The 14,485-nt window shown below is 35.8% G+C and overlaps 1 protein-coding gene across 2 annotated transcripts in view; it reads right to left on the bottom strand.

The window, feature by feature from the left end:
* The window catches only part of LOC111146471 (serine/threonine kinase 3), a 269,794-nt gene that overhangs the window by 109,284 nt on the left and 146,025 nt on the right, over positions 1-14,485 (bottom strand). For both annotated transcript variants that reach the window (XM_022502025.1, XM_022502026.1), the window contains exons 7-8: positions 9,628-9,765; positions 4,043-4,168 (exon numbers count right to left, since the gene is read on the bottom strand). In XM_022502025.1, coding sequence (XP_022357733.1) covers positions 4,043-4,168; positions 9,628-9,765 — 264 coding nt within the window. The remainder of the gene's footprint in view (positions 1-4,042; positions 4,169-9,627; positions 9,766-14,485) is intronic.

The following is a 14,485-nucleotide window of genomic DNA, read 5'->3' as shown; positions in this document are numbered from 1 at the left end:
ATCACTTTGGAAAATACTGTTATCTTAACATTATTAAGTCTACCAGTCCCTTTATACAGGATATCCTTCTGCTGATGTCGTAGGTACTCTTTAATTTCTTTTGGAAATGTTTTGTACTTTTTCACTGTACAAATCTTTCACCTTCTTGCTTAAATTTATTCTGATGAAAACATAACTGATTTTTGTATGTTGATCTTATACCCTGAAACTGTGCTGAACTTGTTTATTAGCTCCAGTAAGTTTAGATGTTTTTGAAAGACACCATCCAGGAAGCTGCTCTAGCTCAGGGGCCCAAAACAAAGGCAAGTCTCTGTGCTGGTCCCTCAGGGAATGACCAGGCAGGACAAAATGCAAAGCCACAGTTTTCTGAGAACAAGGTTCTTACCACTCCCCACACCACCCCTCTCTGCTGCTGTTCCCAAGGCTGCTGCCAAGCTAGAAAATGGGAGGTGGCAGGCATAGGTTCTTGCCTGTAAATCTGTGAAGGCATAGGTTCTTGGAGCTCCCCACTCCACCACTGTCCATGACCAGTAACTTCTTTTAACAAATCAAATGTGGCAGAAGGGACAGTGTGCAACCTCAGACTATGTCATAAAAAGCACTGAGATTTCCTCTCGGATCACTTACTCTAAGAGAAGCCAGCTGCCATGCTGACAGGACTCTCGAGTAGCCCTAAGGAGAGTCCCACATGACAGGGAATGGAAGCTGCACACCAATAGCCCTATGGGTGAGCTATCTTAGAAGAGTCATCCAACTAAGCCACTTCTGAAATAACTGATCTATAGATATCATGAAATAATAAATGTGTATTGTTAAGTTGTAATAAGTTGTAATGTGTATTGCTGCTAAGTTTTGGAGCGTGTGGTATTTAAAGCTGAGACTCAAAAGATAAGAACCAAGTGACTCCAGTACTCAGGAAGAAATGTTTCAAGCAAAGGAAGGAAAGGTTTTTGGCCACATCAGAAATAAAAAAAATTTGAAAAAAGACAGTCTCTTCAATAAGTGGTGCTAGGAAAACTGGACAGCTGCATATAGAAGAGTGGAACTGGATGATTCCCTTATACCATACACAAAGATAAAACTCAAAACGGGTGAAAGACCTCAATGTGAGACAGGAATCCAACAAAATCCTAGAGGAGAACATAGGCAGTAACCGCTTCAACACTGGCCACAGCAACTTCTTTCAAGACACATCTCCAAAGGCAAGGGAAACAAAAGCAAAAATGAACTTTTGGGACTTCATCAAAATCAAAAGCTTCTGCACAGCAAAGGAAACAGTCAACAAAACAAAGAGGCAACCCACGGAATGGGAGAAGGTATTTGCAAATGACACTGCAGATAAAGGGCTGATATCTAAGATCTATAAGGAACTTCTCAAACTCAACACTCAAAAAACAAATAACCCAGTCAAAAAATGGGCAGAAGACATGAACAGACACTTCTCCAAAGAAGACATACAAATGGCTAACAGAAACATGAAAAAGTGCTCAACATCATTAGCCATCAGGGAAATACAAATCAAAACCATAATGAGATACCACCTTACACCAATTAGAATGGCAAAAATAAACAAAATAGGAAACAACAAATGTTGGTGAGGATGCAGAGAAAGGGGAACCTTCTTATACTGTTGGTGAGAATGTAAGCTGGTACAGCTACTCTGGAAAACAGTATGGAGGTTCCTTAAGATGTTAAAAATAGAGCTACTCTACAACCCAGGAATTGTACTACTACGTATTTACTCCAAAGGTACAGATGCAGTGAAAAGAAGGGGCACATGTACCCCAATGCTCATAGCAACAATGTCCACAACAACCAAACTGTGGAAGGAACCAAGATGCCCTTCAACAGATGAATGGATAAATAAGATGTGGTATATATACACAATGGAATATTACTCAGCCATTGGAAAGGATGAATACCTACCATTTGCATCGACATGGATGGAACTGGAGGGGTTTATACTAAGTAAAGTAAGTCAAGCAGAGAAAGACAATTACCATATGGTTTCACTCATATATGGAACATAAGAAATAGCACAGAGGATCACAGGGGAAGGGAGGGAAATCTGAACAGGGAGAAATCAGAGAGGGAGATGAACCATGAGAGACTATGGATATGGACCCCAGGAAACAAAGTGAGGGTTTCAGAGGGGAGGGGGTAACATGGTCATGGGTATTAAGAAGGACATGTGTTGTGATGTGCACTGGGTATATACGTAACTAATGAATCTTTGAACACTAAATCAAAAACTAATGATGTACTATACTATATATATATATATATATATATATATATATATATATATATATATATAATGATGTACTAACTGAACATAATAAAAAAAGAAATCAAAAGAAAAAATTAAAAAATTAAAAATAAAAAATCTGAAAGAAGATCAGTCATGCTGGAGCTCAGCAGAGGAGAAGAAAATAGTGAAGAAAGAGATCACTGAAGCAGCAGAAAATCACCGAAGTGACTATAGCAAGGTATTAAGACTAGTAAAAACTGGTAAGCTCTGGAGTCATCAATGGTTCTTTATCCATCAAAAATGGAAACTGGCCTATAATTATGTAGGGAAGACAGAACAAAGCAAAACAATCAATCGCCACTGACAACTAACTGAAGGTAGTTTACCAGCCCAGCACTCATATGAAGCTTGCATAAGGTAAAAGCAAGGCAGATGGGTACAACCACAGAAGGGCAAAAACTAGATATTTTTGTGAATATAAACTTATCAGAAATTATGTAACTCTGATAAGTCAACGTTGTTTATTTCTGAAGTACTAGTAAACATCTGATTGAAAAGTGAGCATAAAGCATTAATGAATGAACATGGGATCTTAGAAGTTTTTTATTTTTATTCTTGGTTCCTCATTAGCTTTGTGAAATTCGGTAAATCACTTCTCTCCTAACCTAATTTCACTCATCTGCAAAATGGGATAATAACATATATATATGACCAATCTTTTTTTAAAAGATAAAATGAAATAATACATGATAAATAATATATATGGTATACGACAAATATATGATAAATAATATATGATAATATATGATAAAAGTGCTTTTATTTATTTTTTTTTAAGATTTTATTTATTTATTGGACAGACAGAGATCACAAGTAGGCAGAGAAGCAGGCAGAGAGAGAGAAGGAAGCAGGCTCCCTGCTGAGCAGAGAGCCCGATGCGGGGCTCGATCCCGGGATCCTGGGATCATGACCTGAGCTGAAGGCAGAGGCTTTAACCCTCTGAGCCACCCAGGCGCCCCGATAAAAGTGCTTTTAAAACTACCAAAAAAATCTAGAAAAAAATCAGCATTTACAAATGAGAAATCAATAACTGTACCTACCAACACACAGGAACCGAGGGTGGGAAGTATAAAGCCCTTTGAATGCAAAACCAAGGCCTTTACCTCATTCCGTATCACTTATTTAACTTTATAGAATTAATACACAATCCCACAGCTACAAATAAAACCATCTTTATAAAGATGTTATTTAAAATTCTGAATGGTGGATTCATTAGTAAAAATCTTACATCTATAAAATAAGTTTAAAACATCTGTCTCAAAGTTGATCAAAAATCAACTCTGCCAAGATGCACACTAGTTCTTGTCCTGGGATACCTTATGACACAAGGTTTAATAATTGGTTAAAAGGGTAAAAGAATTTCAAGAAATCCCCATTGGATAACTAGTCTCTGAAATTAAAACTAAATGTAAATTAGCAAAATAATACTATTTGTGTAACTATAAGATTAAAACAAACTTCTGTGGGAAAATATAATACTATCAATGACATTTTCAATCAGTAAAAAAATAAAATATTTGTGTTTTCAAATTTTACAACTATCTGAATACCAAGAGGTATTCATCTCTGGATCCTAAACCAGAAAAAACTGTACAATTTAAAAGAAGGAAAACATCATTAGTGAAGAAGAGAAGCATTAGACATCATAAAATGTGATACATAATTATGTTATTTTGTTATTAAAAATTACTCAGAAGAAAAGAAATAGACTTTTTGAGGGTATTTACGAACCGAATTTTCTTCCTCCTCTTCCAATTCTCGCTGCTGCTCTTCATGTCTTTTAGCTTTGATCTCCATAGCTTCTGTGATCAGGTCTCTTAAAATTGATACAGGCTTTGCATTCTTGATAAAAGGATGCTGGAAAAGTAAAATTCAATGGTATAAATTCAAAAGATTTCTCTGAGTGATAACTAAAATACATTTAAAAAAGGCATAAATGCTAACCAGGATCATCGGCTTCAATGACTGTTCTTTCAACCAGAATTAAATGTATACATTAAGAAAAGAGAATTATTTCAGCTGCTTTAGAAATTGAGATTTTGTTTTTAGGTTTAACTTGATTCTAGGAAACTATTAAAGCACGCACAAAAAACGCAATCCTGTTAATAAAACTACCTTACCCTTAAAAATATAATTGTCCAAAGGAAGTATAAATTAGATAGTGAAAAAGATAAGAAGAACTTTTTAACGAGTGGTGATCTTCAGTTACCAGAGAGAGGTGGGTGGTGGGGATTAAGGAATGTACTTGTCGTGATGAGTACCGGGTGTTGTATGGAAGTGTTGAAACACATATTGTACACCTGAAACTAATATTACACAGTATGTTAGATAACTGGAGTTTAAATAAAAACTTTTAAAAATTAAAATAATTAATTAAAAGCCATAAAAATAAGAGATTGGTGATATAACATATGAAAATAAAATTATTTTGGTAATACATACAAATTTTAATTAACCTTAATAAACTGACAGTGGTGAAAAGGAGGGCAACTACTTCATTACTTCTCTTATGTATTTTTTTTACTCTATTATCTTTTAAATAATATAATCATCCCCAATAGCAAAATAACAGCAATAGAAGAAAAATACTTTTCAGAACATAATTGTCTCATTTCTATACTACGTATAAAACTTTTAACTTCTTTTTTTTTGCATTATCCTGATCTAGCTAAAATATTTGAGTTTGCTACTATGATTCTGATAAACAGAAGGGAAACCACAAGAATAGGCCTAGGTTTATGGACACTGGGGAGGGTATGTGCTAGGGTGAGTGCTGTGAAGCATATAAACCTGGCAATTCAAAGACCTGTACCCCTGGGGCTAATAATACATTATATATGTTAATTAAAAAAAAAAAAAAAAAAGAATAGGCCTGAGTTTTCAATGACTTTTTTTTTTTTTTTTTTTTTTTTTGAGAGAGAGCGAACAACACGTGAGTTAGCAGGAGGAGAGGCAGAGAGAGAGAAAGGGAGAATCTCAAGTAGGCTCCACATGGGAGTCTGGAGCATGAAGCCTGATGTGGGGCTCAGTCTCACCACCCTGAGATCATGACCTGAGCTGAAATCAAGAGTCAGATGCTCAACTGACTGAGCCACCTAGCACCTCTTCGATGACTTTTTTATGAGGGGGGCTGGGGAAGGGTCCGAGAAAGTAAAGGGACAAGTACAATTTGAGACAGACCACCTTTTGAGGCAGCAATACAGCTTCAAAATGTAATTTTCATAATTATATGTCAATAGACAGTTATTTTAATAAAGATCAACAGAACATAAAAGTATTTCCTCAGGAAAGAAGAGGAAGACCAGACATTCTCAGATGAAGGAAAACTAAGAATTTGTTACTACAGACCTACCTTAAAAAAATGGCTTACAGGAAGTCCTCCAGACAGAAAGGAAGTAATAGAAAGAAGGACTGTGAAACATTAGGAGAAAGAACAATGGAAAGAGCAAAAATAGCATAAATACAATAGATTTCCCTTATTCTCTTGAGTTTTCTCAATTGTTTAAAGCTTAGAGCAAACACTATAACATAGTTTGATAAAGATCTTAAAGTATGAAGAGAAAGTACTTTGACTACTGTAAATGGGAGGGACAACAAGGTAGATAGTTTCTACTACTCAGCTGAACTGGTGAAATGAAAAGTAAGTCACATGCCACAGGAGTGCAGAGTAACCCAGGACACCATCTGTTCCAGCCAAGCCCAGGGGTCAATTCAAATAATGGCAGATCTCAGTCAACCTCACATGATCACAGAAGAACTTCTGGGGCAGAAGTTGACTTTAGGTTGGAGGCTGCCCACCAGCAACTCTAGTGCCACTAAGCTGAACCTGAACCCTGTCCTTTAACATCTTTGGGGTTTCAATTAACTCATCTTTTAAAAACTACTATGAGTTAACTAACAATTTCAAAGGATCCTTTCAGTGTATGATTCTTTAAATTTAAGCAATTATTTATGCTCTGCCATGGAGAATAAACCACCATAACAATTCAGCATGAATTTCCTTTTAAAAACTGTTTCTTTTTCAGGGTCTAGAAATCAACACGGTATCACGTTCCAGGTAGGCTATAGATGTGTCCACTAAAACTTCATAGTAAGACTGTCCTCCGAGAGTCATAAATCAATTCATAATATGTAAGGCGTGCAAAACTCCTTTAAGGGACAGAATGGCTTCTAGGCATCTAGCAAAATAAGACTCAAATGAGTCTAATGAGACTCAAGATAATTATCCTACCTAATACACATGTAATTTTTTAAAAGATTTTATTTATTTATTTGACAGAGAGAGATCACAAGAAGACAGAGAGGCAGGTAGAGAGACAGGGGGAAGCAGTCTCCCTACTGAGCAGAGAGCCCAATGTGGGGCTCAATCCCAGGACCCCAAAATCATGACCTGAGCCGAAGGCAGAGGCTTATCCCACTGAGCCACCCAGGCGCCCCTCCAATACACATGTATTAAGCACCAGATACCAATATATGATATGCACTTATGGGAACACCACGGAATGACAACTAGCCTAAATGAGGATGAGAGGAAGTCTTCCTGGAGGAATACCTAATTTGAATTAGAAACAATTAAAAGAGTAAGAAGGAGTCTGTTTGTGAATGGGGTTTTTAAACTAGGTTGTGGTGGGGGAAACAGTGTGAGAAAAGGTATAGAGGATTGAAAAAGCATGGTCTGTATAAGAAACTACAAGTCTATTATTTCAGAATTTATACAGGAAAAGAAAGGAGGTAGCAAGGGGTCAGTTAAGAAGGTAGGCCAGGGGGATGCCCAGGTGGCACAGTTAGTTAAGCTCTCAACTCTTGGTTTCAGCTCAAGTCTTGATCTCAGGGTCATGAGATCACACCCCACTGTAGACTCCACACTCAGCATGGTCTGCTGGAGATTCTCTCTCCCTCTCCCTGTGCCTCTGCTGCTCATGATTGTGCATGCTCTCTCTCTCTCTCAAATAAATAAATCTTTAAAAAAAAAAAAAAGCTAGACAAGGAAGAGTACATTGTAACAGAGGGCCTTGAGCAGTCAACAGTAGCTCAATAGAGAAAAAAATCAAGAAAGCAAATACTGGCTCATAAGCACTATACAAAATTAGTTGCACAGTTTACTCTTATTATAAAGAAAGATGTTTGAGCCAAACCCAACTAGAGACTAGACAGCTTGTTAATGTAGCCCATATAGGTCAACCTCTTGGGCAGAAAACAGAGTGGAGAAAGAGTGGAGCTAGGGGACAAACGGAATAAACCTACCACAGTCACGTTCACGGTGTGATCTTCAGTGAGTCATTTAACCTTTCTGGGCTTCAAGACCATCATTCACAAAAATTAAGGAATTATACTGGAATATTTCTTTCTTTTTTTTTTTTTTAAGATTTATTTATTTGAGAGAGGGAGAGAGAGAGAGAGCGGGGAGATGGGCAGAGGGAGAAAAACTCCAGCAGACTCCCCACTGAGCACAGAGCTCAATCTCATGACCCATGAGATCATAACTTAAGCCAAAACCAAGAGTTAGACACTCAACTGACGGACTGACTGAGCCTCCCAGGTGCCCCTGGAATATTTCTTAAATTCTTTTTTATCCTAAAAACTCAAAGTAAAAAAAAAAAACCAAAAAACAAAAACCCAGAATTTATTTTCTTAAGATCAGAAAAGATTATGGACCAAAGTCTACAAAGAAATATTTGTTACATTATCTAAAAATCAGTTACCAGATATATTTGGATTTATTTTCACCATCATTTTTTACGTTATCTGTACCACTTTTTCTGTTTTTCTTTTCTCCCCACTCTTTTCTTGCCTTCCTTGGGGTTGACTAATTCAGATACTCAACAATATCAATCGACCCTTGAGTTATGTGCTCAAAATTCCTTTGAAATGCTGACAATATTTCAAAATAAATGTTTCAATTAATTAATTTTTGAAAGGTAATCCCTACATATAACATGGAACTCAAAAGGCTCAAAAAGCATTCAGAAAAATGTATGTCTCCATCCCACTCCTGCTTCTCAGCCATGCAGTTACTTTCTCTGGAGGCCAGTTTCTTGATTATTTTTCCAGAGCTACTCTACTACAAGCTCTGACACAGGCATATGCACATGATTTATATGTGAAAAACATTATAGGGACGCCTGGGTGACTCAGTCAGTTAAGCGTCTGCCTTCAGCTCAGGTCATGATCCTGGGGTCCTGGAATCCAGTCCTCTATCAGGCTCCTTGCTCAGCAGGAAGCCTGCTTCTCCCTCTGCCTGCCATTCCCTGATTGTGTTTGCTCTTTCTCTGACAAATAAATAAAATCTTAAAAAAAAAAAAAAAAAGAAATTATAATGAAATATGTAATTATATTGTTTATTATTTATATGTTAATATAACATATTGGTGGGTATATATGACTGAGTGAATATTATAATGAATATAATAATATAAATTACAATGATATATACATATATGTGTGTGTAGGTGTGTGTATTCTGCCACTCACTCCTCTCAGTGGACCTTAGATTGCTTCCAACTTGTTGACAGATATTTATGTTGTTTTCAATCCTTTGCCATTACAATGTACTACGAATACTTTTACACATAAGTTATATCACACATGGTTAAATTTTTCTGTAAAACAAATTTCTAGAATGTAATTTCTGGGTCAAAAAAGAATTAATTTCCAAATATCGAGTCTTATTATTAGCTTAGAGGTCTAAGCCAATTTGGTGGGGAAAATAAAGACACAAAAACCTATTAAAATGTTAAATTATTTCTGACTGTGTTAGATATCAAGGCAGATTAAGAGAAAAAAAATTCCTGGTGCTCTGAATATAAAATCTACTCATAACAGGAGTACTAAAAGGACATAAGTAATCTTGTAACCAGTATGTATATACAACATGAGATATTTTCAAGGAGCTCAGGGATCTTGTTTTTATATACTGTATGGTAGATCAAAAAGTCAAAGAATAATTGCTGGGTCAACAAGTAACACATCAGGGAAAAAACATGAAAAATAGTAATAGTGGAGAAAATAACTCATTTCTGAAATGAGAACACTTTGGAAATTTTGTTTTAAACAACTCTGGAAGAAAGAGTTGACAACAACAACAAAGAAACAGAAAAAAGGGAAAAGACAGAAGACTGAATTTGGAAAGCAGAAAAGAAAAAAATGAGACAAAGAAAACATGTAGGAGAAGAATGGTGTGTCTTTGTCAATCCATATATCCTCACAGATTTACATCTTGAGAAATCAGTTAAATAAACCCACCACAATTCCGGTCAGTGTGAGACAGCTACCAGGTACAGAGAAAACATCTTTCCCTTAGGTGAATGAGCACTGACCTGTAAAAGCTGTGTTGCAGTAGCTCTCTGCTCAGGATTCTTCACGAGACACTTTTTAACAAAATCGGTGAAATCATCGGACCAAAGTTCTGGCTTCCTGAATGTTGGTGGTGGATTTGTGGGAATCATAAAAATAGCCTAGCAAAAATGAAATAGCCAAAAGACACAGTTAAAGACACAGTAAGAATCACAACAGCACACCAAATAAACAAATCTATCTTCCTATCAGACTCTAAATCTGAAAAACAAATTTAAGCTGGTCTAGGATTTCCAGTAAGATTGCAATTCAGGAAGCAAGTCCATCTGCTACTAATGTAATCATTTCCCATTAAATTTCCTCTATTTGAATTGTAGCTCATTGAGCACATCATTCTTTATTTTATCTATTATTTTTAATCAGTCTCCAAAGAAGACTGCAATTCTAACCCTTTTACCCAACTGAGGACATTCTCTAATTAAACAGATGGATTCCTTAATATTGCTCCTGCATGCCAGATTTACTTCCCATTTCAGTTTTACAGAAGTACTGCTACTCAAAATGGGTAGAAGCAGCCCAATGTGCTTCTGCAATCCATAATATTTAAGTATAAACAAAATTACTACTGTGATTTGAAATAATACTAATAGAGCCAAGAATTTTATTTCCTAATCTAAATACATGAGTCAGGATTCCAAATAAAAAGTTTCAAAGGTAATGTAACACTTGCATTTATTACTAATTATTTAAATTAGTAATACTATCTTAGAACTAATTAAATACATTTAGATAGTTCAAAATTCGAAAGTTTTAGAAAGTCTTCCTATCATCCCTGTCCTCCTAGCTATCCAGCCATCCTTTTTCAACCAAGAGAATCAATCCCTAATGTTCTTAGGAAATCACTCTATGTAATGAATTAACTTCTCTCTTGGGTATCTACAATAGCTCCTGATAAAATACTATTTGTAAAACACCATTTTCTTTGAAAAGATATAAAAAATGAGAACATAATAAAGTTAAAACAAATGTATCAAGCACTACTACTACTACTACAATCACAACTGTGACAGTCAAAGAAGTTCAAGGTCATTCAATGAAATATGAATGAGGAAAGACGATTAAGTGGAGAAAATATAGTGTCTTCCACAAGTGGTGCTGAGAAGACTGGATATACATATGCAATAAAAATGAATTTGGGATTCTTATGTTATACCATATACAAAAAAACTGACTGAAAATGGATCAATGACAGTAACAATAAGAGCTAAAACTATAAACATACAAGAAAACATAGAGGGAAAGCTTCTAGACAATGGATTTGGCAATAATTTCTTAAATATCACACCCAAAATCCAGGCAACAAAAGAAAAAAATAAATAACTGGACTTCATCAAAATTTAAAACTTGTGCATCAAAGGATACTATCAACAAAGTAAAAAGGCAACCCAAAAATGGGAGAAAATAATTTGCAAATAGTATGTATGATAAAGGGTTAATATCTGGGATATATAAAGAACTCCTACATCTCAACAACAAAATAACCAAAGAACCCAACTTAAAAGATGAGCAAAGAACTCAAAGAGCTATTTCTTCAAAGAACATACAAATGGTCAATAAGTACATGAAAAGGTACTCAACATCACTAATCATTAGAGAAATGCAAATCAAAACCACAATGAGATACCTCTCACATCCATTAACATGGCTATTATTTAAAAAAAAAGAGAGAGAGAAAATAACAAGTGGTGGTAAGATGTGGAGCAATTGCTCATACATTGCTGGTGGAGATGGAAAATGGTGCAGTTGCTTGAAAAACAATATGGTGATTCCTTAAAAAATCAAACATAAAGTTACCACATGTTTCCCTAATTCCACTTCTGAGTATGTATCCCAAAGAAGTAAAAGCAGGAAAGAAGAGATATTTGTATACCCATGTTCACAGCAGCATTATTCACAGTGGCCAAAAGATGGAAGCAACCCAAGTGTCAATCCACAGATGAATGGATGAACAAAACATCGTGTTTACACTGTAAATACACACACAGTGGAATATTATTTAATCCTGAAAGAAAATCTGACACATGCTACAACACCAATAAACCTTGAAAACATTATGCTGAGTCACAAAAGGACAAACATTATATGATTTTTCTAATATGAGGTTCTTGGAGTAGTCAAATTCATGGAGACAGAGAGTGACATGGTGGTGGCAAAGACTTGTGGGAAAGCGGGAATGAAGAGTTAGTGTTTAGTGAGCAGAGAGTTTCAACTGGGAAAGATGGAAAAATTCTGGAGATGCGTAATAGTGATTGCTGTATACCAATGTGAATGTACATGATTTTACAGAACTATATGCCTCACATGATTAATTTTATGCTGTGTATTTTACTACAGTAAAAAAAAATATAGATGAAGGAAAACATAAAGTAATAATCAAGTTCAGAAGTACCTGTTAAGTGCCTGCCAAACACAAAGCATGGTGTTAAGCATTAAAAGGAGCTCAAAGAAGCAGCAGGAAATACAGCAGGGAAATACTACCCTTAACAAACTTCTAACCTAGTCTAGCAATCAAAGCACAAACAATAAAAGAATTAACAACAGTATGATAATAAGAGAAATGATACAAGGCACATAGAAAAGAGGTCATTCTCCTAATAAGAAATAATAGTGTATGGAAAAGCAAGAGAGTGGAACAGGCCATCAGGAGGAGCAGAGAACAACTGACTGCAAAGTAAGGGACTAGGAAATAAGAAGATCAGAAGAGGAATAGAGGACATGAAGTTTGGTCATCAAGAAAGTACACATCTGGAAAGAAGGGTATTTTTTCTGGTGTGTGTGTGTGTGTGTTTGTGTTTGATTGGACTGTTTAGACCCAAGAAATAGATTAAACAAAAACAAAAACCCTGGAGATGCTCTAAATATGGAACAGAAAAGGCAATTAGGGGCTAGGATAGATGCCCCAAGATGAGTAATGAAGGGCTCAAACCAGGATGGTTTCTACAGGATTGAAATGGAAGAAATAAGGTAGGAGATATTAGAAAGGAAGAACCAAGAATATATCTTAACACTGACTGGGAGGGGTGGAAAAAAAAAAAGAAGAATGAAAGATTATTCTAGAATTCAAGAAATAAAAAACCAATACTTTAGCTGCAAGGCATTCAGGTATTCTAACAATTCACCACATCATTCTTTTGAAAAAGCCCTTGCAATATGCAACAATTTGCTACAATGTGTTGTCACTGATTTCTGACTTGGAGGGTGATCCAAAGGACATTAGTGGACAAACCCGTGAAGATTCAATGTCAGAGCCTGTTGCTTCTAGGGTAAGAGTTAATCTCTTTATTAGTGTATTCATCTTCTTTCAAAAAAGGGAAAAGCCTTTAATAGAAGAGAACAGTCTTAAACATCTTACATCATATTACATGTATTTACATCTAAGAAAGTCCTTCAAAAGCAGTGTAGCCAGTTTTATGACACAATAAGCACCTATGAAGTACTCTCTGTGTTCAAAACTATGTTCTAATAAAGTAGCAAACTGATAGGCGACAGGCTAAATAACATCAGTGGACATACTTTGTTCAGGCAATATCAAGTCCACATTTCTACAAGGTGAGAATCTGCTGCAATTAGGCTGACTTTACCCAGGATGTATGTTCTCCTGGGGTCACAGGCCTCATTTAGCCTGGCTCAATTATCTACTTTACCTGATGGTTCCTTCAGGTATCTAACTTTGTGAGCCCTGCTATCACCGATTTTAAAATAAGACAAAGATCTCAAAGCCATGGAGCCCAGAGTTAACTTGTGGGGTAGAAAACTACACATAAACAGCAAAGAGTGAAGTGCTAGAAAATAAAGTTCTGTAAACAACCTAATTAATCTCAGCTCCATAGTTGAAACAGAACCTAATCTGGCTTTGATGGGCAAAATGGGGTTAATATCAGCTGCTGGAAAAGGCACCCAGGAGCACCTGCTGCTTCAAATCAAAGAATTGAAAAATATATTTGAACCTCATCTCCGCAAAATCAGTTCAAAGCACCACATAAGCCCCTATACAGGCTGACCTCAAACTATAGGTAAATGATACAAGATTGTCTAGATAAACGTTGTTCATCTGCACTTGTTACAAATTGATGGATAACAACTTAGTGATTTATGTTCTTGTAGCTAATGCTCTCCTTTGAACTTTGAGCCAATGAGTTGCAGTCTTATCTTCAGATAATCTTAACATATAAGGCTCACCTCGGCAGTAGCTATTAGAAACTCAAGGATAAAAAACTTAACTCTAACTCTTATTTACCCAGGACTATCATAAAGCGATCCTAAAATGTTCACATTCTATTCTCAAACAAGCAATTAACTGCATACGGTTCAAACAAGTAAGTCTTATTACACGATCTACCAAGTGTAGAGACTCTAAAAGTCTCCAGGAAAACCACTATACCCTTTTATTTCCACCTTCATTTCTTTAGGTTAGATAATAAATAACAAATGGGAGGACTTTCTCATAGACTTAACTTTGTTCAACTAATTTAACCTAATCACGAATCATAAAAGATCCTCTTAAGAATCTCCAGGTTTTGTATGAGCTAATTAGGTAATAGGCCCCTGCTGTAGAAAGTTTTGGCAATCAGTGGCTAGCCTTAGACTAACAATTCACTCCCTTCCTTGCCACCAACCAAATCGCATGGACACACATTACAGCCATATAATTTATCTTATCTCTAACACCATTTTGAAGAATGTTAGTACAATAAATGATATGATTATCCTTGTGTTTGTTTCTATACAATGTGTTGCTTAACTACATACTGAACCTCTGATTAAGTTTTAAAAAGAACTTCCCTGATCACAAGTAGTCTAAAGAAGCCAAGAAATGCAAGT

The sequence above is a fragment of the Enhydra lutris genome, unplaced genomic scaffold (genome assembly GCF_002288905.1).
Source record: "Enhydra lutris kenyoni isolate GAN:26980312 unplaced genomic scaffold, ASM228890v2 scaffoldscaffold14, whole genome shotgun sequence".
Classification (NCBI taxonomy): Eukaryota; Metazoa; Chordata; class Mammalia; order Carnivora; family Mustelidae; genus Enhydra; species Enhydra lutris.
This window is presented reverse-complemented; position numbering and strand designations above follow the sequence as displayed.